The 22,093-nt window shown below is 36.5% G+C and overlaps 6 protein-coding genes across 13 annotated transcripts; 4 read left to right on the top strand and 2 right to left on the bottom strand.

Moving 5' to 3' along the window:
* Positions 1-1,574: 1,574 nt before the first annotated feature.
* LOC143371150 (U3 small nucleolar RNA-associated protein 6 homolog) lies at positions 1,575-4,865 on the top strand. Its single transcript, XM_076816103.1, has 9 exons — positions 1,575-1,779; positions 1,851-1,977; positions 2,061-2,201; positions 2,282-2,472; positions 2,550-2,774; positions 2,853-3,195; positions 3,284-3,454; positions 4,183-4,357; positions 4,421-4,865. Exons 1-9 carry the CDS (start codon positions 1,688-1,690, stop codon positions 4,765-4,767), a joined length of 1,812 nt encoding a protein of 603 aa, XP_076672218.1. The 5' UTR covers positions 1,575-1,687; the 3' UTR covers positions 4,768-4,865.
* Positions 4,674-9,679, bottom strand: LOC143371168 (tektin-B1). 6 transcript variants are annotated; one of them, XM_076816148.1, is made up of 7 exons: positions 9,552-9,679; positions 6,275-6,437; positions 5,956-6,216; positions 5,726-5,896; positions 5,439-5,661; positions 5,135-5,358; positions 4,674-5,061 (listed from the first exon to the last, which is right to left on the bottom strand). In XM_076816148.1, the coding sequence occupies exons 2-7, from the start codon at positions 6,325-6,327 to the stop codon at positions 4,860-4,862; spliced, it is 1,134 nt and encodes a 377-aa protein (XP_076672263.1). In that variant the 5' UTR covers positions 6,328-6,437; positions 9,552-9,679; the 3' UTR covers positions 4,674-4,859. The 6 variants fall into 6 exon arrangements, with proteins under 6 accessions (XP_076672263.1, XP_076672256.1, XP_076672239.1 ...); XM_076816141.1 differs by having other exon boundaries at positions 8,743-9,553; XM_076816124.1 differs by lacking the exon at positions 9,552-9,679 and adding an exon at positions 7,511-8,552.
* On the top strand, positions 9,663-12,287 carry LOC143371209 (uncharacterized). 2 transcript variants are annotated; one of them, XM_076816173.1, is made up of 4 exons: positions 9,663-10,187; positions 10,744-10,990; positions 11,350-11,662; positions 11,734-12,287. In XM_076816173.1, exons 1-4 carry the CDS (start codon positions 9,819-9,821, stop codon positions 11,759-11,761), a joined length of 957 nt encoding a protein of 318 aa, XP_076672288.1. In that variant the 5' UTR covers positions 9,663-9,818; the 3' UTR covers positions 11,762-12,287. The 2 variants fall into 2 exon arrangements, with proteins under 2 accessions (XP_076672288.1, XP_076672280.1); XM_076816165.1 differs by having other exon boundaries at positions 11,341-11,662.
* A 933-nt stretch (positions 12,288-13,220) lies between these two features.
* LOC143371159 (uncharacterized) lies at positions 13,221-16,331 on the top strand. Its single transcript, XM_076816112.1, has 4 exons — positions 13,221-14,513; positions 14,612-14,833; positions 14,907-15,268; positions 15,343-16,331. Exons 1-4 carry the CDS (start codon positions 14,367-14,369, stop codon positions 16,196-16,198), a joined length of 1,587 nt encoding a protein of 528 aa, XP_076672227.1. The 5' UTR covers positions 13,221-14,366; the 3' UTR covers positions 16,199-16,331.
* A 13-nt stretch (positions 16,332-16,344) lies between these two features.
* Rpl38 (ribosomal protein L38) lies at positions 16,345-17,447 on the bottom strand. The gene is made up of 5 exons (XM_076816261.1): positions 17,382-17,447; positions 17,173-17,207; positions 16,706-16,766; positions 16,508-16,630; positions 16,345-16,416 (listed from the first exon to the last, which is right to left on the bottom strand). Exons 2-5 carry the CDS (start codon positions 17,173-17,175, stop codon positions 16,376-16,378), a joined length of 228 nt encoding a protein of 75 aa, XP_076672376.1. The 5' UTR covers positions 17,176-17,207; positions 17,382-17,447; the 3' UTR covers positions 16,345-16,375.
* Positions 17,448-19,644: 2,197 nt separating this feature from the next.
* On the top strand, positions 19,645-22,092 carry LOC143371263 (BAG family molecular chaperone regulator 2). 2 transcript variants are annotated; one of them, XM_076816233.1, is made up of 4 exons: positions 19,645-20,008; positions 20,290-20,402; positions 20,562-20,797; positions 20,871-22,092. In XM_076816233.1, the coding sequence occupies exons 1-3, from the start codon at positions 19,798-19,800 to the stop codon at positions 20,793-20,795; spliced, it is 558 nt and encodes a 185-aa protein (XP_076672348.1). In that variant the 5' UTR covers positions 19,645-19,797; the 3' UTR covers positions 20,796-20,797; positions 20,871-22,092. The 2 variants fall into 2 exon arrangements, with proteins under 2 accessions (XP_076672348.1, XP_076672355.1); XM_076816240.1 differs by having other exon boundaries at positions 20,562-22,092.
* Position 22,093: the final 1 nt, after the last annotated feature.

Genomic DNA, 22,093 nt, shown 5'->3' with positions numbered 1-22,093 from the left:
TATTCTTAAGCAAATACTTAAGCATTCGGCATCCTTTGCTAGCTACTAGGTTAGTAGAGGATGCCGCATGCTTAAACATTTGCTTAAGAATAAGTAGCGACTATGACTACCGACCCTATCTCTTTCGATATTAAAATTTAATTATATATGGTCAACCATTTATTTACAGAGCCGTAACACCAAAATGGTTATGATTTGAAATGTTCAGTACTTACTAATATGGCGGAACAACCGTTGTTTTTCAATTTTATGTACAGCAGCATTGTTTCACTAATTTTTATACAAAAAATACACTTCTAAGAAAGTTCACTTCGCGTACGTCAGTGCTCGATCGCCATACTACTATATAATTAATATTTACCGATCAGAAATGCGTATAACAACCTCGAATTCCCGAATTTTACCCCGAACGACGAACAACTGCCGAAAGCGCGCCAAAGCGCAGCAAATACTGCTGCAGATGGCGCCAGTTAACGGGAGTCACTTAAATTTCAACTGAATTAACAAATGATAATGCAGGTATACCTCGTCCACAGACCTCGTCTGTGCCTCGTCTGTACTCGAGAGAAGGCGAAGATTGGATTGTAACTTTCTTGCATTTCCATGTGTAGGTAAAAATCGATTTTAATCATATTTAGTATAAATTCCAACCGCTAGTACGATTGCGATCGAATTCCATTCTGAATCGATAACATTGCATGCGACTCGATAAGGAACTCTAGAGCCCTCTAGTGCCTAGAGCCTGCGATCTGTCATTCTGTGTGACAAAAATTTACATTGGATGTATCTGCTCAGTGTTATCAACCCGACGGATTTTTCCGTAGATCTACGGATTTTTTACTTTATCTACAGATCAACGGATTGTAAACTGAAGTCTAGGGATTTTTTACTTTAAATTATTTAATACTATTAATATGTATCATTTTAAAACTAAGGTAATTCGAAATTGTTAAAACAAAAGATTCTGATTCTGATTAAAGGAATTTTGACCCATTGATTTTACGATCCAAATCGCCGATTTACCGCGGGTAAAAAAAAGCTTTTATTTTCTATTTCTACTACCCTGTATTTTAAACGAGTACAATAGGAATTAACAAAGTTCATTTCCGAATCTTTGCTTGTGAACTTTTTTAATTCCTTTTCGTCAATTTACGTCGGGACGGAAGTCCTTTGCCGAAAACGACTTTCGGGGAAGCATTATTTTGGGAAAAGCTCTTGTACTGAAGTGGAATTAGTAAAAGTCGATTTCACAACTTTTGCACGTGAACTTTTTTCGTAATTTGTGAATTTTTGTTGTGACAATAATTTTTTTTGAGGATGTTAGGGGAGGGTCGAAATATAAGATTACTAGAAAGGACGGTTTCCATGAGCAAGGGAATTAGCTTCTTTCATACATGTAATAATTAACACTTATGAAGAAAATCCGTAGATCAACGTATTTTTCAAAGGCGGATCTACAGACTTTTACGGAATGTTGAACTTTTTTCTACGGATTTTCAAAAATCTGAGTTGGCAACACTGAAGAAGAGAATCAGTTAATCTGCAGATAATGTGCAGATAATCTGCTATTCCATACTTCGATTACTTCGTCTGTGGTGTCACGAAATAGTCAACAACGCGTGGGTTAAAGATCCTTGTGCACCTTTTATTTGTTGAATCGTGTAGTTCCTAATTTAAAAAAGTAACCATGGCGGAATTCGTGGAGAAACGATGCGAGGATATGATTCCCGAATTAGAACAAATGGAAAGAATCAAATTGTTTGATAAGACCGAAGTTCGGTAAGTGTATATTGCGGTTAGGTATATTATTCGCTTAGAAATATTGTTTACCATGGTATGCTTTTACACAGGGGAATCGCGAAGAAACTTAAGGAGTATGAATATAAAATCCAACGACATTCAAAGACTAAAGAGGATTACCTACGATATATACAGTACTTAATGGACTTGCTTAAATTGATTAAGCAACGTAGAGACGTATGTTACAGTATTCACTGTAATAAATCAATATCAAATGATGACAGTCAGTCCCTAATTACGGTCATTACAACTTCTTTCAGAAATTTGGTATTACCCAAAAGAAATCCAATATCGATCACATTATTACAAATAAAATAAATCATTTGTATAAGGACGCCATATTCAAATTCCAAGACGACATTCGTTTCTGGATCGCTTATATAAAGTTCTGTAAGCACGTTGTGAGTATTCACTTAAGTCCTACTATTTCATTGTATTCGTTTATCTATTTATTTGTAAATGGCAATATGAAATGTGACAGCAATTTCAAAACAGCGTTAGTCACATGTTAGGTAGGATGCTACAAGTACATCAAGATAAACCTAAATGTTGGCATATCGCGGCTCGTTGGGAGTTAGAGGAAAATAAGAATAAACAAACTGCTCGTCAGTTTCTTCTACGAGGTTTACATATACACCCAACTTCCCAGTTACTTTTCATCGACGCTATCAAGTAAGGAAAGCTATAAATTGTTAATTCGTTCAAATATTCACTTACATAATTGATAATCAACTTCGTATATGATCTAGATTAGAACTGGATGACGCTTCATCGAACGATCAAAAGAATGAAAGTAATAGCGACCCTGCAGTGCCAAAAGCAACTGATAATGAGATGACTATTGGTCTAAAGAGGGCTTGTATTATATATCAGCAAGCATCGAAACGTATCAAAGATATTAAATTCATAGTAGAATTACTTGACATCGCGAAGGAGCACGACAACACGGAAGAATTGCAGAATAAAATTGTCAGGTAGGCAAGTAAAGACGTATATTGGATGTACGAGCGTATTTATATTCTAGTTGTGAGTTGCATTAATCCCTATTGTAGTACCATGATACAAGAATACGCTCACGAACCCCTAATGTGGGACACAATGGCACGGCGAGAGTTAGAAGGACTCGTCCAACCTTCTCTCGATGATACAGCGATGGAAGTCGGCAGCTCAGAACAGATTTCACTAAGGGATCGCATAACATCTTGTAATAAAGTGTATCAAACAGCCCTTAAGAAAATTAAAACTGAAGAGATGTGGTCGTTGTACATAGAATGTTTGACGGAAATCAATCAGAAGCCAGGACCATTACCAAATTTCAAAAGGAAGTTATTGAAAACTGCATTAGCGCAAGCACATCAAGCAAACAAGTTAAAAGAAAAGTATTATCTGCATTGGGTTGGTAACACATTCGACTATCTATTGTATTATTCGTCAGAATAAATAGAACTTAAAGAATCTCATATTTAATAACCATTTGTCATAGATTAACATATTAAATGTGGAGAAAAAAGACGAAACTACTGAGAGAAAATTAAAGGACGTTCTCTGCATGGCAACTGAAGCTGTGCCAAGCAGCGTAAGTCTGTGGCACACTAGATTAAGGTATTTGTTAGTCTCGGGACAGGAAAAGGAAGCTGAAACTGTTTTTTCGAAGGTAAGAAATGAAATATTTAACACTTAACACCAGGGTTGCCAGATCAGACCTGATCTTCTGTCGGAGATTTCAATTTTGTTGAGGATTTTATTCGGGCGGGGGGAGTGAGTGAAAAAAAGGACCAATAAGAAAACAGGCATCTAAAATTCATTATAATGGGCAAATTCCATTAATGCCCAAATCGCCCGTGCTTTCATTAAGCTAGATTTCCCTGAAGGCAACGTCAAGAATTTCAAAGTCAATTTTCTCGAAAATGAAGCGCAATATGAAAAAAAGTTACTCTTTCTTTTCGACTTATAACAAGTAAATGAGTCGAGAAAAAGGTATAAAATTTTTTGATATTACGCTTCATTTTCGAGAAAATCGACTTTGAAATTCTTGACGATGCGTCCAGTCGACTATAAGGAAATCTACCCTAATGAAACTCGGGCGATTTAGGCGTAAGTGGAATTCGCTCAATGACTTGTTATAAAGGAGTAATAATAATAATAATAAAAGTAAATTATGAATATTTATTAGAATTTGTTACAGATTTTAATAGCTTTTTATTTTTGTATGGCATGGTACACCAGTGCAGTGCCAGTGCATGCCTACCGAATTCGCTAATATTCTCTATTCTGCCGGAGATTTTTATTGTGCCGGCCTGAGGCCGGAGACAACGGTTCAAAACCTGATATTCCGGCTGAATGCCGAAGATCTGGCAACCCTGCTTAACACATATCTTCTAGGTAATACAAGTCCTCGGAGAAAAGTCACTACCTTTGTGGAAAATGAAAATATTACACGTACAAGCGAAAAGTCCGGAAAAAACAGAAGAGGCCTTCCAAGCTGCGTTGCAAGCGCATCCAAATGTTGCTCAAGAAATAAAGCCTACTTACATCGAGTGGCTGGTTTTAACAAAGAGTATGCAACTATTAATTGTAGAACGTTTTATGTTATTTATATTACATCGTATATCTATTTTAGATATACAAGCGGCACGAAAAGTTTACGATAGTCTCTGTTTGCAACCACCATTTTCCCTTGATCTCCATAAAAAGATGGCGGAACTGGAGCTCATACAACCTGAAATATCATTGAAACATGCAAGAAGGTGCCACGAAATGTCGACGTTGCAATTCGGCAAAAATAAGACAAACGTTTGGATAGATCACATGACATTCGAAATGAAACACGGCGATCCGAAAAAGGTCGGGGAAATACACAGAAGAGCAGTGAATACCTTAGAGCCAGAATTGACCGACTCTTTTATTGCGGAGTATAGCTTAATAAAAGCGAATCCAAATTCTTTAAATACAGAGCAAGCCGTGTAAGATGGAGATATCGTGACATGACATAATAAATGCACAGTTCATATATTTGAATGACATTCTTCCTGCAGGAATTACGTGAACGCTGCAATTGCTCATGACTCGAGTGGTATTTCTTTCTCCATGCGTGTAAGAACGATGTTACGATCGGTTTCATTGGGCAATCGCGTTCTGTCTCCTGTTTTCAACGTCGCTCTCATATCTAGACACATCACATCTGTTGCTAAAGAGTGCTGCTTATCATCTAGATTTCCATCGATCCGCATAAGTAAACTTTCTAGATTATTATACGCCTCTCTGGAAAATAGAAATACAAAATAGAACAACGTTAATCAACATTCACCGTGTAATCTTTGTATACTTTGCATACTTGGAATTTTCGATAACTTTTATCAAATCTTGTTCCGTCTGTCGCAACTGTAAGACTTCGTTTTTCAAACCTGAATCGGCTTCATCGAGACAGAGCTCGATACCGGGGCGATAAGTGCGATTCTCCAATCTCGTTTCTGCACACTTTATCGCGTCAGTTTTATGTAACAGCGCATTTTCCAATCGTACTATTTCCTTCTGCGAGATTTCCATTTCTTTTTGTATCTGCAAATTACAGTTCAATGTACTCGCACGTCGTAAGTTTATATCTGTCCTCTGCGCATCGATGTAGAAGTTACGATTACTTTACGCTTCTGCCATTCTAATTCATTGCGAGCTTTCTGCGTCTGGTAAATCCTCTTTCGTAGACTGAAGTCCGTCACATCTTGCTGAGCTATGATATCGTTTCTAGCGCGTTCTCGTATTACGTTCATCGTTTCGCGAAAACTGTATACATCGCTCAATTCATTATCGGCTAGAGCCTTAAAATGCTGGCATTGCTCCAGCCAAGCCTCATAAGATATCGCGCTGCAATAAGACAGAGTATACTTCACGTTCGTCTCGTTAGCTTCACTCGGATCTTTGCCCTTACTCTTTCGGAGTCCTTAATGCATTCGGTTTGTAGCTAATATTCGCACACGTGCGATCCAACTTCAGATTCTCATTATCTATTTTAATGGTTTCTTCTTTATCTTCTAGGTGTAGGTCCACAGCGAATCTAACTTCTTCCAAACGATTTAACTTCTCCCACGCTGCTTGCACCCTACAAGAACCAACATAGATACAATGAGAACTTTGAAATACTTTACAATAATGTCGTACCTATCGGTCAATGATTGCTTAATATTTTCAATGACGCAGAGCTCCTTCTTCAGTTCTGTGTCAGCTTCGTCGTACGTAAGTTCCGTCCCCCTACGGCCGTCTCTCATGGAAATACACTCCGCTGTTACTTGCAGGGGATGATTCAGAAGTTCCAATTCCTTCTCTGCGTCAGTTTTTTCATCTCTTAGAAGACGAATCTCTGCTACTAATCTATTTAACTGATTCCGAAGTAATCCTCCCCATCGTGTTAATTCTGTTACCCTGAAGGTGCGTAGTTCTTATAGATTCTGCTCCGAATATGACTGAAAATATTCATTACCTATCTGCGAGCCGGGCATTATTCATATAGGTATCCCACACAGTTTTTACCATTGTCTCCGAACAGACAATCCTTCCTGAATTCCTCAACTTGAATGCATCCGTGATTCTGGTATCTGCGCCTTGCTGAAGGTCCCATTGTCTGGCATACCAATCCGCTAATCCTATTATATGAAACATACTTTCTGCGTTATAACGGTTGCATATAATTTGCCACATTTATTGGATAAATAGTGATTGAGAATTACTGCATTATTTGAATGAAAGAATTAGATAGGGTAAACGCACCAATAAATGAACACTCAAGGCTAATGAATGAACACTTTTATAAAATTATGTTTGCAGCACGATTGATTCCACGTGCTGCAAAAATTGTTTGGATATGAAGCAAGAAATTAAAAGAAGTTTCTAATTAATTAGTTGCTTATTTTAATAACTTATTTTACTCATTTTAATATAAAATGTCCATTCACTGGTACGTGTTCATTTATTGGTACATCCACCCTACCAATGCTTTCGATACAAAAAAATAGAGGATTACTCCCACCTATATGAGGTAAAGGTTTTTCGTACGTGGTTACAGACTTAGCCATAATTTGAGAAAAAAAATCCGATGGTTAACAACTTGCGAAACGTAGTAAGAACGAAATGGAATTAATCGAGTTTATTATCAGTTGCCAAAGCAACGAAACATCGTACACTAAATTAAATATCGATTTAACATTCGTATTTTCAAAAATACTTTTTAATTCGTGTTATTTTAAAAAAACATTCGATAAAAAGTCGTGTTGGTATAGAATGGGGAAAAAAGAAAAAAAAGAAAACATATAAGTAGAGGGAATAAGTCTATTTCCATAACATGTACCACAGCCGTGCTGAACAACGTGGCAACACCGCTCATGCGACGGCCGGGAGTCCGACCGAGTCCGAGTCTTGAATCTTGGGAACCGGGCAAGTCTTGTGGTCAATTTTGTTGATGGACATTAATTAAAGCTTTTTTAGAGAAATTGTGGGACGTCACGACCCCACCACGAGATCGCGACTTAGTGTCCGCTAGCGCTACCTAAGGTCTAATCTTCCTAACTCTTTCTCACAAGTCCTAACTTCCAATATCATTCTTATATATACAAGTTCCAAATTAGTTCATCCTTAGTCCCCGTGTGTGTCTAGGGCAGGGGCCATCAGCTATAGCCCTAGTGTGAGTCAGTCTGGCTGACGGTCATAAGACGAAACGCACCTCTTCCTTTTCCTCCTCGATCCTTCATCGCCAATCCACCCGCCCCGCACAATTACTCCATTCCGGCGTAACCGGCCGACCTTAAGTTTACGGTTACGTCCGAAGCGACGGGGCAAGAACAACTTCCCCCTTTTCTCGTCCGGCAATTTCTGGTCGTGACAATTGATACAAATATACAAAATTTTATAATAATTGCATACCAAATAATATACAAATACTACAATTTATTATGGTTCGGTAGATTTCCTCACCACCTCAGGGGTATTACTGTGGCGCGTTACGGTTTGAATCACAAAGTGGGTGGTTCGCAAATAGCCCCTATCATCCCACATAATAAAATAAAATAAAAACGTAACAAAAATAACAACAATGTGATCAAAACTGAAAACAAAAAATAACAATGATAAAATCTGCCTGAAAGAAAACAGAAATAATCTTTGAAATAAATGGAATAGAATGTTCAATCTTGAAATTGGGTACTGATCAAATAAAACAATAAAATCGTTTAACAAACTACATAAATACATACATATTAAAGAATGAGTCACATTTACATTACATTTCCCACAGTGTTTCCTTTATACTCTACAATCAATATCTTACATATACTACAATTTAAATTATTGGGAACAGAATGAGATCCATAATTGGATATATAAATTTTAATTGAATCGTTTTAAATACATTCAGATAAATATTCATTACTAAATACTTTGAAAATGTGAGTTACTGCAACTGAAAAATCATCACAATCATTACTGTTGTCACAATTCTGGAATTTATTTTTAATACCAGTAAAAGAACACCAATTTATTTAAACTGTATTGTGTCCTCTAAAATCTTACTGTAAAAAAAACTAAATGAAAAAGACGAAACTTCGCCTATACGATATAAGCAACTATGCTACACAAATAGAAGAAACATTGACATAATTAATAAAATAAGTAACAAATCTGTGCTACATTGCACACTCTACTGCACTACTCTATATTTATTCTACTATATCCCGTTTTATTTTTATTAATTGTACAAATAAACATTGCCCGCGGCAGCCTCACTGGTTAGGTTATGTTTCTACCGAGACCGGACTCCCGCCCTGTTGCCAGATTTATGTTCAGCAGGGCTACTAGCTAGTATTAAAGATGGCTGTGTACGTGCATATACACAATACAGGGAAAAGAAAGCGACGCCATTTTCTCTGCATATTTCAGGCGGATATTTAGACGTTGTACAAGCTGGTATAAGCTACGATGTCGTAAAAGCATGGTTTGTCCGTTTCTGATCAATATGGCCACAGTTAAGAAACGAATCTAAGCAGGTGTTTCTTTGGCAAAGGCGTCGCATTTAACGACTTCGAATAGACATTCGTTCTAAAATCGGTATCTACTAATTGTTACATTTAGGTCGAATCATATCCAATTACAATTCGAACGCAAAATACGTTATAACGTATTTAAAGTACTACGCAATCAATCGATCGATTGAAACGAACGCTAAAGCTTCCTATGCATCCTAAAGCTAATATTAAGTACAAATAGCATATAAATTTCGTGTGATCGCAACTTTCGAGATATTTTCGATGGCACATTTACAAAGGAAATTGAACAAAATAGTTTAACGAATGCAGTTACATTTAGATCTGGTAGTACAGTTTTTTTTTTATTCATAGCGTAACTCATCAATTTATACATTTTACGCGGGCTTTGTTTACTAGAATGGAATTGAACATTGTATCATTAAATATATATTAGCCCTTATGATGTTAAAATATTGTAAGAGCAGAGTACTATGCATATATAATCCCCCTGAAAGAATAACGCAAAATGTAATGGAACTCTTTGTCACCATCGCCCATAATAACCGGAAACGCACCGGTATTTGTTTCAATTTTATTATTGCTCTAAATGCCGGAATTATTCGGTTTCAAAGGTTCCGTTATTTCGGAAATTTTTCGGCAGGATTTAACCGAGGAAAAATATGATCGATATCGAAAGAATCTTGGTTTTAAGTCCCCGATCCCCAATGGCAAAAAGACCGTTACCTATCCTCGCATGGCGCTGTAGATTGGAAACTTCTGCGGTGATACGACTGCGCAATAAGTCTGCGTCTGCCTACCATCGCGCCAAGTTGTACTTCCGACTTGTTTACAGGAACGCGGGAGGAATCCCGGTATAAGTCAGTGCAGCGGTGTGTATTTAACAGTGTATAGATAGAAAGGATAAGAAGCAATCGAACTTAGGCGCGCCATTTCCAATATTTCTAACGGAATTCCGGGAGAAGACTACATTTTGGCGTCGGCAGGAATAGTATGCGAAGATTGGGCATGAAGAATAAGCGTAGGAAGTCTGAAATGAGCGATAACAGTTCAGAGGAAAATGGCGTCGCGCGTGGAACGGCAGATGAGGACGACGAAATGAAGAAAGGAAAAGAGAACGAGAATGAAGACTCGCCACGGAAAGGAGCCGTGAAAAAACGCTCTTCGCGCAGTCGTCACAGCCTAAAAGCGACAACTGACGATTCCGCTTTACAGGCCGAGGAGGAAGACACCCAAGCCATGGACACAGAAGAAGAAAATAAGAGTGTCGGAAAGGGTGGAGCGAGCAAGCGGCTAAAAAAGGAGGATCATAAGGCGTCTGGTTCGATCAAGGACAAAGAGAATAATCAAAAGGAATACGAGGTAATTACTTTGCGTAGCGTACTCGTTGCATTCGATTCGGCGTGCTACGGATTTTGTTTACACGGTACCGAGGACGCGTCACCCGACGACTGACGCCTTTACATAACCACAGAAAATAACGATGGCGCGTAGCCGTCTATTTAGGCGGCATGCCGGGTAGTAACTTACTTTTCAAAAAAGGACGCCTCAAGAGGGGTGGTTTATCGGTAAATCTGGTAAATTAATTGCGTCACGCGCTTAAATCGAGAATTAATAATTTACTTGGAAATTACGTAGATGGTTCGAATAATACACGCAAAAGTATAGTATTCTTAAATAAAGCGGAGGACTTAGATCCGCTAAGTATCGTTCCATATGCGAAGTAACGTTCTCGCTGGATTTTGTAAATCAATATTTTAGTTTATTACAATTCGATGAGATAGGTCTTCCGTTCGAACGATGCCGCATTTTTATTTTCGTGCCCGTATAAATTAATTACAAGGGTGAATTTGACATGTGCCAATGTGACGAGCATTGTACATTTGCATGTATAAAAAATTAAATTTTCATTATGTAGGTGGAAAAAATTGTTGGACAACGTACCATTAAAGGCAGGCGGCAGTTTTTAGTCAGATGGAAGGGGTACGACGATGATTCTGATACGTGGGAACAAGAAAAGGATTTAAATTGTGCACAATTAATCGAAGAGTTCTTGGTCGAAGATGAGGAGAACCAAGAGGAGAAAGCTAAGAAGCCAGAAAACTCTCCACGGGTGGTGAAAGCTAAATCTCCGAAGATAGAGAAAAAATCAAGAAAGATGAAAAGTAATAATAATATTTTGATCATTATTTTCAAATGATCAGATTTGATTTTCAATTTCACATCATTATTATAGATTACTAGCTTTACTACTCGGCTTCGTCCGAAACTCGGCTTCGTCCGAAACTCGGCTTCGCCCATAACTCGGCTTCGCCTGAAATTTAGATTCTGATATTATAAATTTTTTTTTTGTGGAAATGGTCACATTCATCTGAATTAGTTGGGCATAATGAGCTGAGGCACACTTCGTGATCCCAGAGTTTATCGTTCGAAAGTTTTTAGGCGACATACAAACACACAAACATATAGAAGCTTTCTGCTTTATATATTAAGGTGCTTGCAGTTACAAATAAAGAAATTACAGGTGACGGAAAGCACGATAAGGAAGACCAAAAGGAGTTTGAAGTGGAGAAAATCATAGAAGTACACTTCAAGAAGAATAAAACAAGAGAATTTCTAATTCGTTGGAAAGGATTCACCTCGGCGGACGATACATGGGAGCCGGAGGAAAACTTAAATTGCTCCGAGCTCATCGAGAAGTTTATGCAGAAGGTAGAGAAAGCAAAGACGACTGACGTGCGCGAACTCAGGGCAAATCGTCCTCACACAAAGCGATACACGCTAGCCACTCATGAGCCAGGGAGGCGATTATCTCGCCGAAATATGGACAAGCAGAGGTAAGTCGCTTGTTCGTGAATTTTCCCTGATGCCTGTCACACGTAATTTGTGATTGATTCTCTTTTCGCAGAGCTATGTACCATGAATGTGACGAATAAGTAATTGCAAGACATCAAGATAAACATACAGACATATTTATAGTGTTTTGAGAGAATAACACTTCATCAAAAGTTAAAATATAAGTGACTTGTTTAATAAGAAAAATTTAACATAAGAAAGGCACATATAGAATTGCTTGTATCTGTATTGTGTATGTATTCTATTACTGCAGTTAATAGATTTTATAATTAAGAGGAAAAAAGATATCGATCAATAATTTTTTAATTCACTAATAAAACGAGTGCTTATGAATCGTTGATGCTACAACGTACTGCGTGCTGTTTTATATAAACAAATTGAGTTAACTGGTATGATTCCTTTATATTTTCTGTGCTGTATTAAATACATTAATGCACATCTTTCATTTTCTTTATCAACTACTCGAGAATAAAATGTTTAAAAACGTCATACAATTTGTACCAAAACGTAGAAGAGTACAGAATCTGAGACAGAGTGGTATAGAGGGTGTCCGGTAATATGTGGGACCCACTACAGGGATGAATTCAGCACTTGGAAGTAATGGGGGGGGGGGGGAAAGGTCGCATAAACATATGTCCCAGCTGACATTGTTTACGAGATGCAGCGTCTTGGGTATTCTATCAACCGCTTTTAATTCGCAGTAGATAATCGAAATGACTACCTTGCATTCCAACGTGTGCCTGTGGACATCTTCACACTGATTTTAAGTGACTGCACGAGTCCAAGGAGCGAGTAATCTTACCGAAAAAACAAACCGTAATGATTCATAGAACTTCACGATAGTGTTTACAGAAAGAATAGTGGCAAATTTGAATTTTAAATAATACATGTTTATACGAACCTTCTATAATTATTATTAAATTCTGAATTTCTCCGTGAAGTGGGTCCCGCGTATTATGGGACACTCTCTATTTCGACTGATGTTTATATCTCTGGTGGGCGGGCAAAAACGAGTATAAGTCAAATTTACCTCGAGCTTAAACAGTTTCTTTTTTTTCTGAATGGAAGTTGAAAGTAAAAAACTTCTTTTAACATATGTTATCAACTTTCACGTCCCAAAATTTAACACCCGATCTTGCACAGCACCGTAAATATTCTAGGTGTCTTCCTGCAAGACTAATAATTCTGACTTATACTAGTTTGTCTGTCCACCGGAGATTATAGTATTATGGTCTTGCGCAGATTTTAATATACTTGACTTATAATGTGCAACTTCGGCTTATTCAGAAAAAAGTTTGTTATTCAGTCCTTACCTTGTAATTAGATGAAGATACAATGTGTAAAGTGATTTGTAATTCAGAAAATTTTAATAAAAATTCGTCCTTGCTGTAACTCTTATGTAAAAATTATATACATTAGAATCCTACAATTAGGGGTATCTAATTTAGAGCCTTAGGGTAATTGAAAAAGAGAAACTATATACATACTCTGATACTGGTGCAAATAATCTTACAAGCTGTAATAGGATACATAAGAAATTATTTTGCCTCTTATGAAACTACTTATATAGATATTATGCTTTTGATTGCTTCTTATAAATCATTTTCTAGCAGCGTAGTTGTAAAGGAAACAAAGAAGATACATAATAGCTTCAAATGTTTTGTTTCACTATGTAGATATTTGTCTTCATAGATTATAAACAGATTCAATTTAGAGTGTCATAACTTGAAAAAAGTATAACCACTGAGCTGTAATTGTGACACGCTATTTCTTACTTTAAATGGCACTGAAGTGAGCATGTATGTCGCCAAACGCATTTACTGTCTTGTGTATGAATGATGAACGAATTCTCAATTCGTTCTTGAGAAAATATGTATTTTCGAACACTACTTATAACAGTATTTAAACAATTCATACATAAAAGGTACGTGTAAGCGTTACTTTACATGAGATTTACAGTCGCTGACTTGCAGGACAATCCGCAAAATTATAAACATTTGCTAATTATAAATAGAACGAATATGACAAATTATATCGCCGTTTCTATAAATTATGCGAAAATACACAAATTTCCATGAAATATTTATTCGTGACGTTTAAATATCGTTGGAATTAAGAAACACATTTTACAGAGTGAATATAATGTACTGTTTAATTAAAAATACTAAGACAGGTATTTCCTGCCAATTATGTAAGTTTTGTACCATCCTATCATATTTCTTGTTATAAGAGATTCATCGCAAGAGTAGTAAAAATTCGTTATACGTATAAGATATAGGTGAGTACCGATAAAGAACATAAATAGAAATTATTTAAAAAAGCACTAATGTGATTGCAGTATGGAAGTTAAACGGACACAGCTGGGAATACCTAATAGCAGAGATAGATGCTACCACAATGGTGATCAATAATTATTGTAACTATTTTTGGTGGAAGATAATCGTTGCATTAATTGCCACTGTAATTCTGATAATTCTATTTATATTCTGTCACCGTTGTATCTATGGAAAGATTGTTTCCAGTTGCAAAAGGTTCAGCACCGTTTCGTTTAAACCATGTAACATACGTGTATTTTTGTCATATTTATGCCCACGTTCAGTTATTGGTGCAATGCTATAATTACGTTAACAAAGGTGTCTTAAGTGGCGACATAAGGAGAGTAGTGTCGATGACAGTTTGCCTATAATGGGCGAAAATGAGAGGGACTCTTATACAAAGCAACGGTTTTTATGGAGCGATGCATGTAATATTTTAAAACTTTGTTCGAAGTGTAGTAGTCGAAGGAACAAGCACTGTGAAGATAAGTGTTATAAATCAGATATTCTTTTGCAGGTATTATAAAAGCTTTAAAGCTATAAAGGCTTTTCTAGTGCAATTAATTATCATTGAATTCTATATATGTATACCCTTGTTCACACGTTTCTGATTAGGAAAAGGAAAAGTTACTCGCTAGTTCTGAAGATAAAGCAGTAGCTTCCAACGATAATGTGAATTTGACGAAACGATTGTCTTTGAAAATGTCATTCTCATCTTTCTCGTCGCCTGATATCAAGGACAAAGCTATGCGTAGTCAAACATCGGACGATTGGACTATCAAAGAATTAGGAAGTTACGAACATAGCGCTCTTAGTATACCGGGTAATTTGCATAAGGTATAATTTCACTCGTAATCAAATTACTCGCGCTTGATGCATTCTTTTAAATTAAGTTCCCTTACTTGTTTAGGGTGAAAAAGATAGTTGTTTCTCAGACACTGATCTGAAGTTTCTAGTAATACCAATATCTTCGAACAAGTCTGATATAATAAAGCACGATGAGAAAATAGTATTATACAAATGGAATTCGGACAACATTAACGAATACTATGACAGAAAAGGGATCGGTTCTAAATTGATAGAACTTAAGCTTGAAAATACAGATTCATTCACTAATAATGCACAAACATATCGGATGTCTACTTCAAAATCAAATTATTCACCCGACTCTTTTGCACCCAAAAATTTAGCATCCGACTCAAAGTACTTCTCAGATTCTGCAGCAAATGGTTTAGCCACTTTTCCGAATGTGTACCTTAAGAGACTCCAAAGGTTGCCCAAAGTTCAGAACTCGTAATAAAATTGATTCAAATCAAAATGCTAATTTTTTAAAATATTTTGTACAGGTCAAGCAATTCCTATGCCAGCTCTACGGTGTCAAACGTGTCTAGTACGGGCAAAATAAGCATTGAACATCCAGCAAATGGTGTCTTAGACACAGAAAATTATTTGAAAGTGTTATGCGCAAAGTCAGAAGAAAATAATTCTTATATGACATCCGAAAATACCATCGCTAAAGACAAATTACAAGAAACATCAAAGAAAAGATTAGACGACTGTGATATAAAGTCGAGAGATATGAAGAAAAAGATGAAATCATCGATAGATGTACAATTAAGTCATTTAAAAGAAAATTCTCAAGATTTAAGGGATCATATAAAAGAAATAAGAAGTTCGTACAGGAAATCTAGGTCGGAGGACAATTTTGCCAATAGAGTGATGCCTCTTAAAGCGAGAAATGACAATAGAAACAATTCTTTTACTCCTCGATATGATTGTACTTTAATATCTGGAAGGCTGGTTTGTAATAACGAAGGGGTTTGCCCACCATTAGATCACGACTCGGAAACAAGCGAAACTTACGACGAACTAGGGATCTTATTTTCACAATACATGAAACTTCAAGTCGAACCGTGTAAAAGAACGTATTGCCCTTTATCGCGACATTTGAAACAACGAACTCGACATAGCATAAGAAAGTGTCAAACGAGATTTAACTATCATCAAGTATATCCTTACGATCAAAGGCCAGGATGTAATAGCGGAAATGTCTGTACAGATACGTACGACGAATTAAAATTAATGCACACTTCGGCATCAGAAAGAAAGAACGTTTATCAATGCATGTTCGAAAGAAGAAAACAATTTCTAAACCAGCCATGCGCTCTACCTAATGAAAATTTTCTAACGACAAGAAGGTAATGTTATGAAGAAGATAAAAGTTAATATCAAACATAAACTGTTATAAAAAGACACATATACGTTACGCATTACTTTTTGGAACAAGTACTTTAACTTTCTTAGCACTCTTTTGTACGGCAACGGTATAGCAAATAAATAATTATACATGTGTTTACAAAAATTATTTTATTGAATTAATTACATACGTTCGCTTCTCTTTACTTCTTTCACTTGAAGGCCTAAAAAATCGATAAGTATATTGTTAAAAGGGAGCACTGGAAGCGAAGCTCGATCTATATTGCATAATGGTGAATTTAAATGGATGAATACCTGGAGGCAAAGATTGTTTCAGCTTCTCTGCCTTTTCCTTGTCAGTAATAACAAGGGTGTACAGAAATCTTGAACAACGAACCTTGAACTTGACATTGTCAGCATTCTTCTTGATCTTTACAGCTAAATGGAAGCAGAAATTAATGAGCGAGTTATGTAAATCATCGGGCAATCATATCTTGCGCTATGAACACTTACATTTGGCATCCTTCCTCCTGGCTTTTAAAAGGAAGTCTTTGATTTCTTTGATTTCACGTGGCTAAAAATATCAGAAGTTATTATAACTACATGGAAATAATTTGTATTAACCTTTAGAAGGCCGGGCTGGCCAGTATAGTGACCACCTAAGAATTTGAATACTTTGCTGGCCATTTTGGTGATATATATGCATAAATTTTAAGTAAATAAAATTTGCAACTTCAATGAAAAAATCCCGGCCCTCTAAAGGTTAAAGGCGAATATAAATGTATCGATCAACATAAGTTTGTAGCTACTCTTATTTAGCCTTGGCATTTACATCGAGGTTATGTTGTGCCCTTTCAGGTTTAGAACCTCTACCGTAATTTAATGTAACATATTCTTAGAAGTAACAGTAGCAATCAAACTGTTTCGCAAATTGCGTAGTATTACAAATTCATAGCATATTGATAAGATATAAGACTCACCATTATGGATCGAAGATGGGTGCAGCTAGAATGACCTGGAACATTCAAGAAAAATTGATAGCGAATCAGTTCGTATTCCAGAAATTTCTATACACCAAATGCAAGATATTCTTTTAGTAAATATAGAATTGATATATGATAAAAAGAAGAAAGGATTTCTTGCAAAAATACGGATTTCAAAACCGGAGTTTTAAAAAAGTAGTACATACCCCTTCACGTTATCACCGGAAAAAGAAAATGTCGAATGTGTCTCGTTCAGCGAAAGTTACATCAAATCAGCAACCAAGTTTTCGTAAATAAACGATTTAAGGCAATGAAAAATGTAAATGCGATAGATATTAGTTAGCTAAAATAATTGATTGGTTTTATAGTAAATGTTATGACCATTGTCCCACGTTCTATTGTATTACAAATTCATAACAAACATATGTATAATTTCAACAATTACTTCAAAAACATCTGTTTTGAATAAAATTTAATAACATTTCTAATTACCCAGTCTTTTTACAAGTTCTTAAACATCATATCTGACAGTGATTCCATCTAATTATTAATTGTTTTCGTAGGCGAATCGCGTCAATCGCCTAACAGTATGTTTATATTTTTACTAGTCATCGTTGTATGAACAACATGCGCGCATACGCGCAATTAAAAATTCTATTGTCATAACAAAGCAGTTACTTATGTCTTTTGTTCCATTGAATTTTCCAAATAAACTCATACTACGATACAATTACTCGCAGAAAAGCCACGTTTTAAATATCCCGCCAACCGAGTTGATGCAATTCTATTGTCAATCGCGCAAATGTGTGCGTGCCCGCGGGCTTACATATGCATAGGTGTTCCGTCAGGGCACAGCAAATTCACCGGTACTGTTCAATATATTCCTAAGCGATCTTCCGAGGCTCTTCGGATTCAATGAGAAAGATGGGGTCGGTTGTCTTGCTTATGCCGACGACTTAGTTATTTACGTCTCGGGGAATAGGGTGGAACGAATACAAAATACTCTTGACTCATTGATCGACAAAGTCAATCGATATTACATGAACTGGAATCTGCGCCTGAACCCGCAGAAATGCGAGACAATTCTCTTTAAAAAAACCTGTCGATAGCCTTACTTCTAAAGCCAAAGCGGGCAGCACGCAATTTCAAATTTCAGCCTCAATCCCGGGCACGGCTAATAAACTCCTTATCCCACATAAAAAAGTGGTGAGATATCTTGGGGTGCATATCGACTATTTTCTTCGGGGAAACAAACATTTTGATGTTCAATTACTGTAAGCTAATTGGGCCTTTGTCGCCAATAGCAGACTTTTCTACAACAAGCATCTTTCAAAAAAGCCAAACTAATTCTTTATATGTTGCTGGTCCGACCCATTATCACGTATGCGGCCCCAGTATTATGGAATTACAACCATACATCCATGGAGCGAGTCAGGGCCCTCGAAAGAAAATGTCATCGAGCTTGCCTCTGTTTATATCGAACACCAGAGTCGGACTGGCAACTATATGTCAAAAACCAATCTCTCTACAATAATGCTAACATCATCAGAATTGATTCATTTCTGATCACACTTACAAGAGACTACTTCAGCAAATTACCTGACATCAATAACACAGTTATTCAATCACTAGCATTCCAAGATACCCCGATCACCATGAGACAACTCACCACTGGATATATAACACCACAGGCTTTCCCCCTTTGTGATAGATTAGGACTAATACAAGATGCTGACAATATACCAATAATATTCCATTGGCGCCGGAACAGAGCGGACAAACGAATTGCGTTTCAATATGATGATTTCATCATTAATCGAGATAGATTCAAATACTCAACAGCTATCCCCAATGTCGACAGCTGTGATTTTCGCAGTTTGAACACCGAGAAGTTCTGGTGGCTATCAGCTAACAGTATCCATATGCTGAAACTAGCTGCCCGTCGTTCTTACCTCCTTGAGAGGAGACATTCCTAATCGAAAGTCGGACTAGTACCTAATTTTATATTTAATGTACGTCAATTGACTAGTCATAATATACTTGGCGCTACTATGTACAATCTAGTTCTTAAGTTACCACTTAAATTTGTTTTGTACAGCTTTCTTTATTTATTTATTTTTTTTAATTAGTATAAGTACTATATTGGGTGACGGGTTTTTCACCTTCCTTCTGGCGCAAGGGCTTTTCCCCTCTTTAATAATGCATTAATGAACGGAATTGATGTGCTTAGTGCAATTCTCTTGAGAATTTATTTTTCCACAGACTATAACACCAAAGAAAATCTTTTTTTTTTACGCAAATTGTACAAACTAAAAGTTTCCACAATTGGAACAATTAGTTTTTCTCTTTAATTTCAGAATGTATGGTTTCTTTTTTTCTTATTTGTTTTTAATACCAATTTTATATGTTATTGTACTCATTCCTAATAAAAACTTTAAAAAAAAAAAAAAAGCATAGGTGTTCCGTCAGTCAGCTTTTCGTATCGCGGTTAAGAGCACAGTGCTCGCGACGGCGCGCTTACATATTACTTATTTCTCGCGTGAATGTAATATTTCGCTTTGTGATCACGTAGGGACACAGCTGTTTCTCTAAAAAAACAATTTCGCGAAATCATTTTAAAAAATGGATACCCCGCTACCGCATATTATGGAAAGCGCGGATTGCGGTGGTTCAGGAAAACCGAAAGACAGGTTAGTCAGCCTTCTTGATCAGATTGAAGTGCATGTAGAACAACTGAGGAAAGACGCCTGGAGACTCGAAGAAGAGAGAGATACTCTACTGACTACGTTAGACACGCTTAGAAACAATGAAATTCTGAGTGGAATGCAAGAGAGTAAGTGTTTATCTCGCTCATTCTGAGAATGCAAGGTCAGCGCTAATGAATCTAAAAACATCGTTAATGACAACTAGAATATTCCGTAGAATCTTCTTTTATAGCGTTATCGAGTGTCTACGTTTTAAAAGCATCCCCGTCATATTAAACGTTTCTGCTTGCCCTTTTTGCACACCGATAAAAGTTTTATTTTAAACGAACGATTGCTTCCTGTATTCCGTAACATATGATCCACCGAAGCAGGACTATACTTTAGAATAATGTACTGTTGTTTACAATAGCTGACAGAGACGATGTACTGAGGTACGCCGATAGATTATCTATGAGGTGTTTAACGGTCGATGTATTGGTTAAAGTTCAGCGAGACCACATTCAGCAGGAAGCGTTGCATCAGGTATTGGTATTAGTTGTTTCGTACGAGCAGCTTCTAATAAAATGTTTGAATTTAATTTTGTATTCTTTCTTATTGCGATAGCCGATGAAAAGTGTCGATAACTTTAGGGAATCACATTATTTCATGTGGCTCTTAGAAAAACACGTTGGTCAATTTTAGGTAAACGGTCTGATCGATAGTCTAATCGTAAGCCTTCGTGAAGATCCGGCCGCAACTCGACAGCGTTGCGCATCTTTCATGAATGCGTGCACATCGCAAAGTATCGGGCATTCCGATAAGAACTTTGAAACTGCTATTCTTGGGTGTACCCTAGACGACCAGAAGCGGATAAAGAAAAGATTACAGGGTTTGCTGGATTATATCGATAAGAAGCATACGATTCAACTACTGTGAAGGTATACTCGGAACCATCGATTTTGAACGGAATTGGACAAGCCACTCCTTAAACTAGCATTTAATTTGTTTTAGTCGTTTTAAAGGAGATTCGAGGAGATTAAGAGCTAATTAAAGCGGGTGCTTTGACGATAATACAATGGTGATATGTTACGGTAAATGTAGAGAAAGTACTCCTTGCGTTACTTTCTCTGCGTATACTACACGTTCCAATGCCTTGCCGTTGTGTGTATAAGCTTCTATGTTCTTTACATTTGTATTCGGGTATCAAACGTAGTAGGAAGTGGTTATTTGATAGCTGTGATAAATTACCAACATCCCCATCCTTGTTTAAGACACTGGAGAATTTAACTTCGCACATGTTTGCAATAAATAATTAGAGTTTCAGCTGGAGCTGTGTTGGTTATAATTATCGTCTTAGAAAGTTTATATTCGGAGCGACGCAGAGTTAACTAGATATAGGTGTCGGAGTTCAGAACATTGTGCTGGACGATCATACTGATTTGGCATTTCGTATAAATCGAAAAGGCGTCGATACATTATTGGAGTCGTTGTTAAATTTTATCTTTGCCTGGACATTGTAGGTATGTGTATATGTGACTGCTGGTTAGTCATTCTAATACAGTGTAATTTATCCTTATTTCGAGTACTTAAAATTAATAGTGCTTCCTACTATTAACAAGAAACTGTTAATAAAATGTTAAGACACTGAATACAAACTTTAAGTACGTTAAGAATGTGACATTCGACTTTTCTGTACTTTAACGAAGTCTGTAATATATCTACTTACCGTTGCACCGTAGATGAAGTTGTCATATTTAGTACAGATTTGACCGTTCACTTTGTATTAAGTTTATTATAAAATGAATAAGGATTCTATGTACAGTCTGGCACAGTTTTAAAGAAACGTTCAGTTTACTCGAAGGATTATATTTTTATTTAATATTACGCAAGTACACGCTCCATTAATGTTTGCGACGCAATACCTTGTTGCCAGACTAAATTGTTTAATCGTACAATCCTTATTCACTTGTTTTCTTTTTGTAGACTTGATTCCAGTATTCTTTATATCCAATACACTCATCCACTTTTAATATAAGCTAGTTCAGCATCAGTGTACAGACTATAATAAAAAATAGTTGCCTAAGAACTTAATTTTCTCCGCATAATACTTACTTTTTTATGCGATACAGATGAGGTAAAGCGTTATGCATAATTGAAAGGGGCGATTTATAAAAAATTTGCAAACTGTTGCTCTGTGAGGTGTCGATTAAAATAAATTATCTGAAAATCGCAAC

This window comes from Andrena cerasifolii, chromosome 1 (genome assembly GCF_050908995.1).
Source record: "Andrena cerasifolii isolate SP2316 chromosome 1, iyAndCera1_principal, whole genome shotgun sequence".
NCBI classification, from domain to species: Eukaryota; Metazoa; Arthropoda; class Insecta; order Hymenoptera; family Andrenidae; genus Andrena; species Andrena cerasifolii.
The sequence above is the reverse complement of the archived record's forward strand: the minus strand, read 5'-3'. Positions and strand labels throughout refer to the sequence as shown.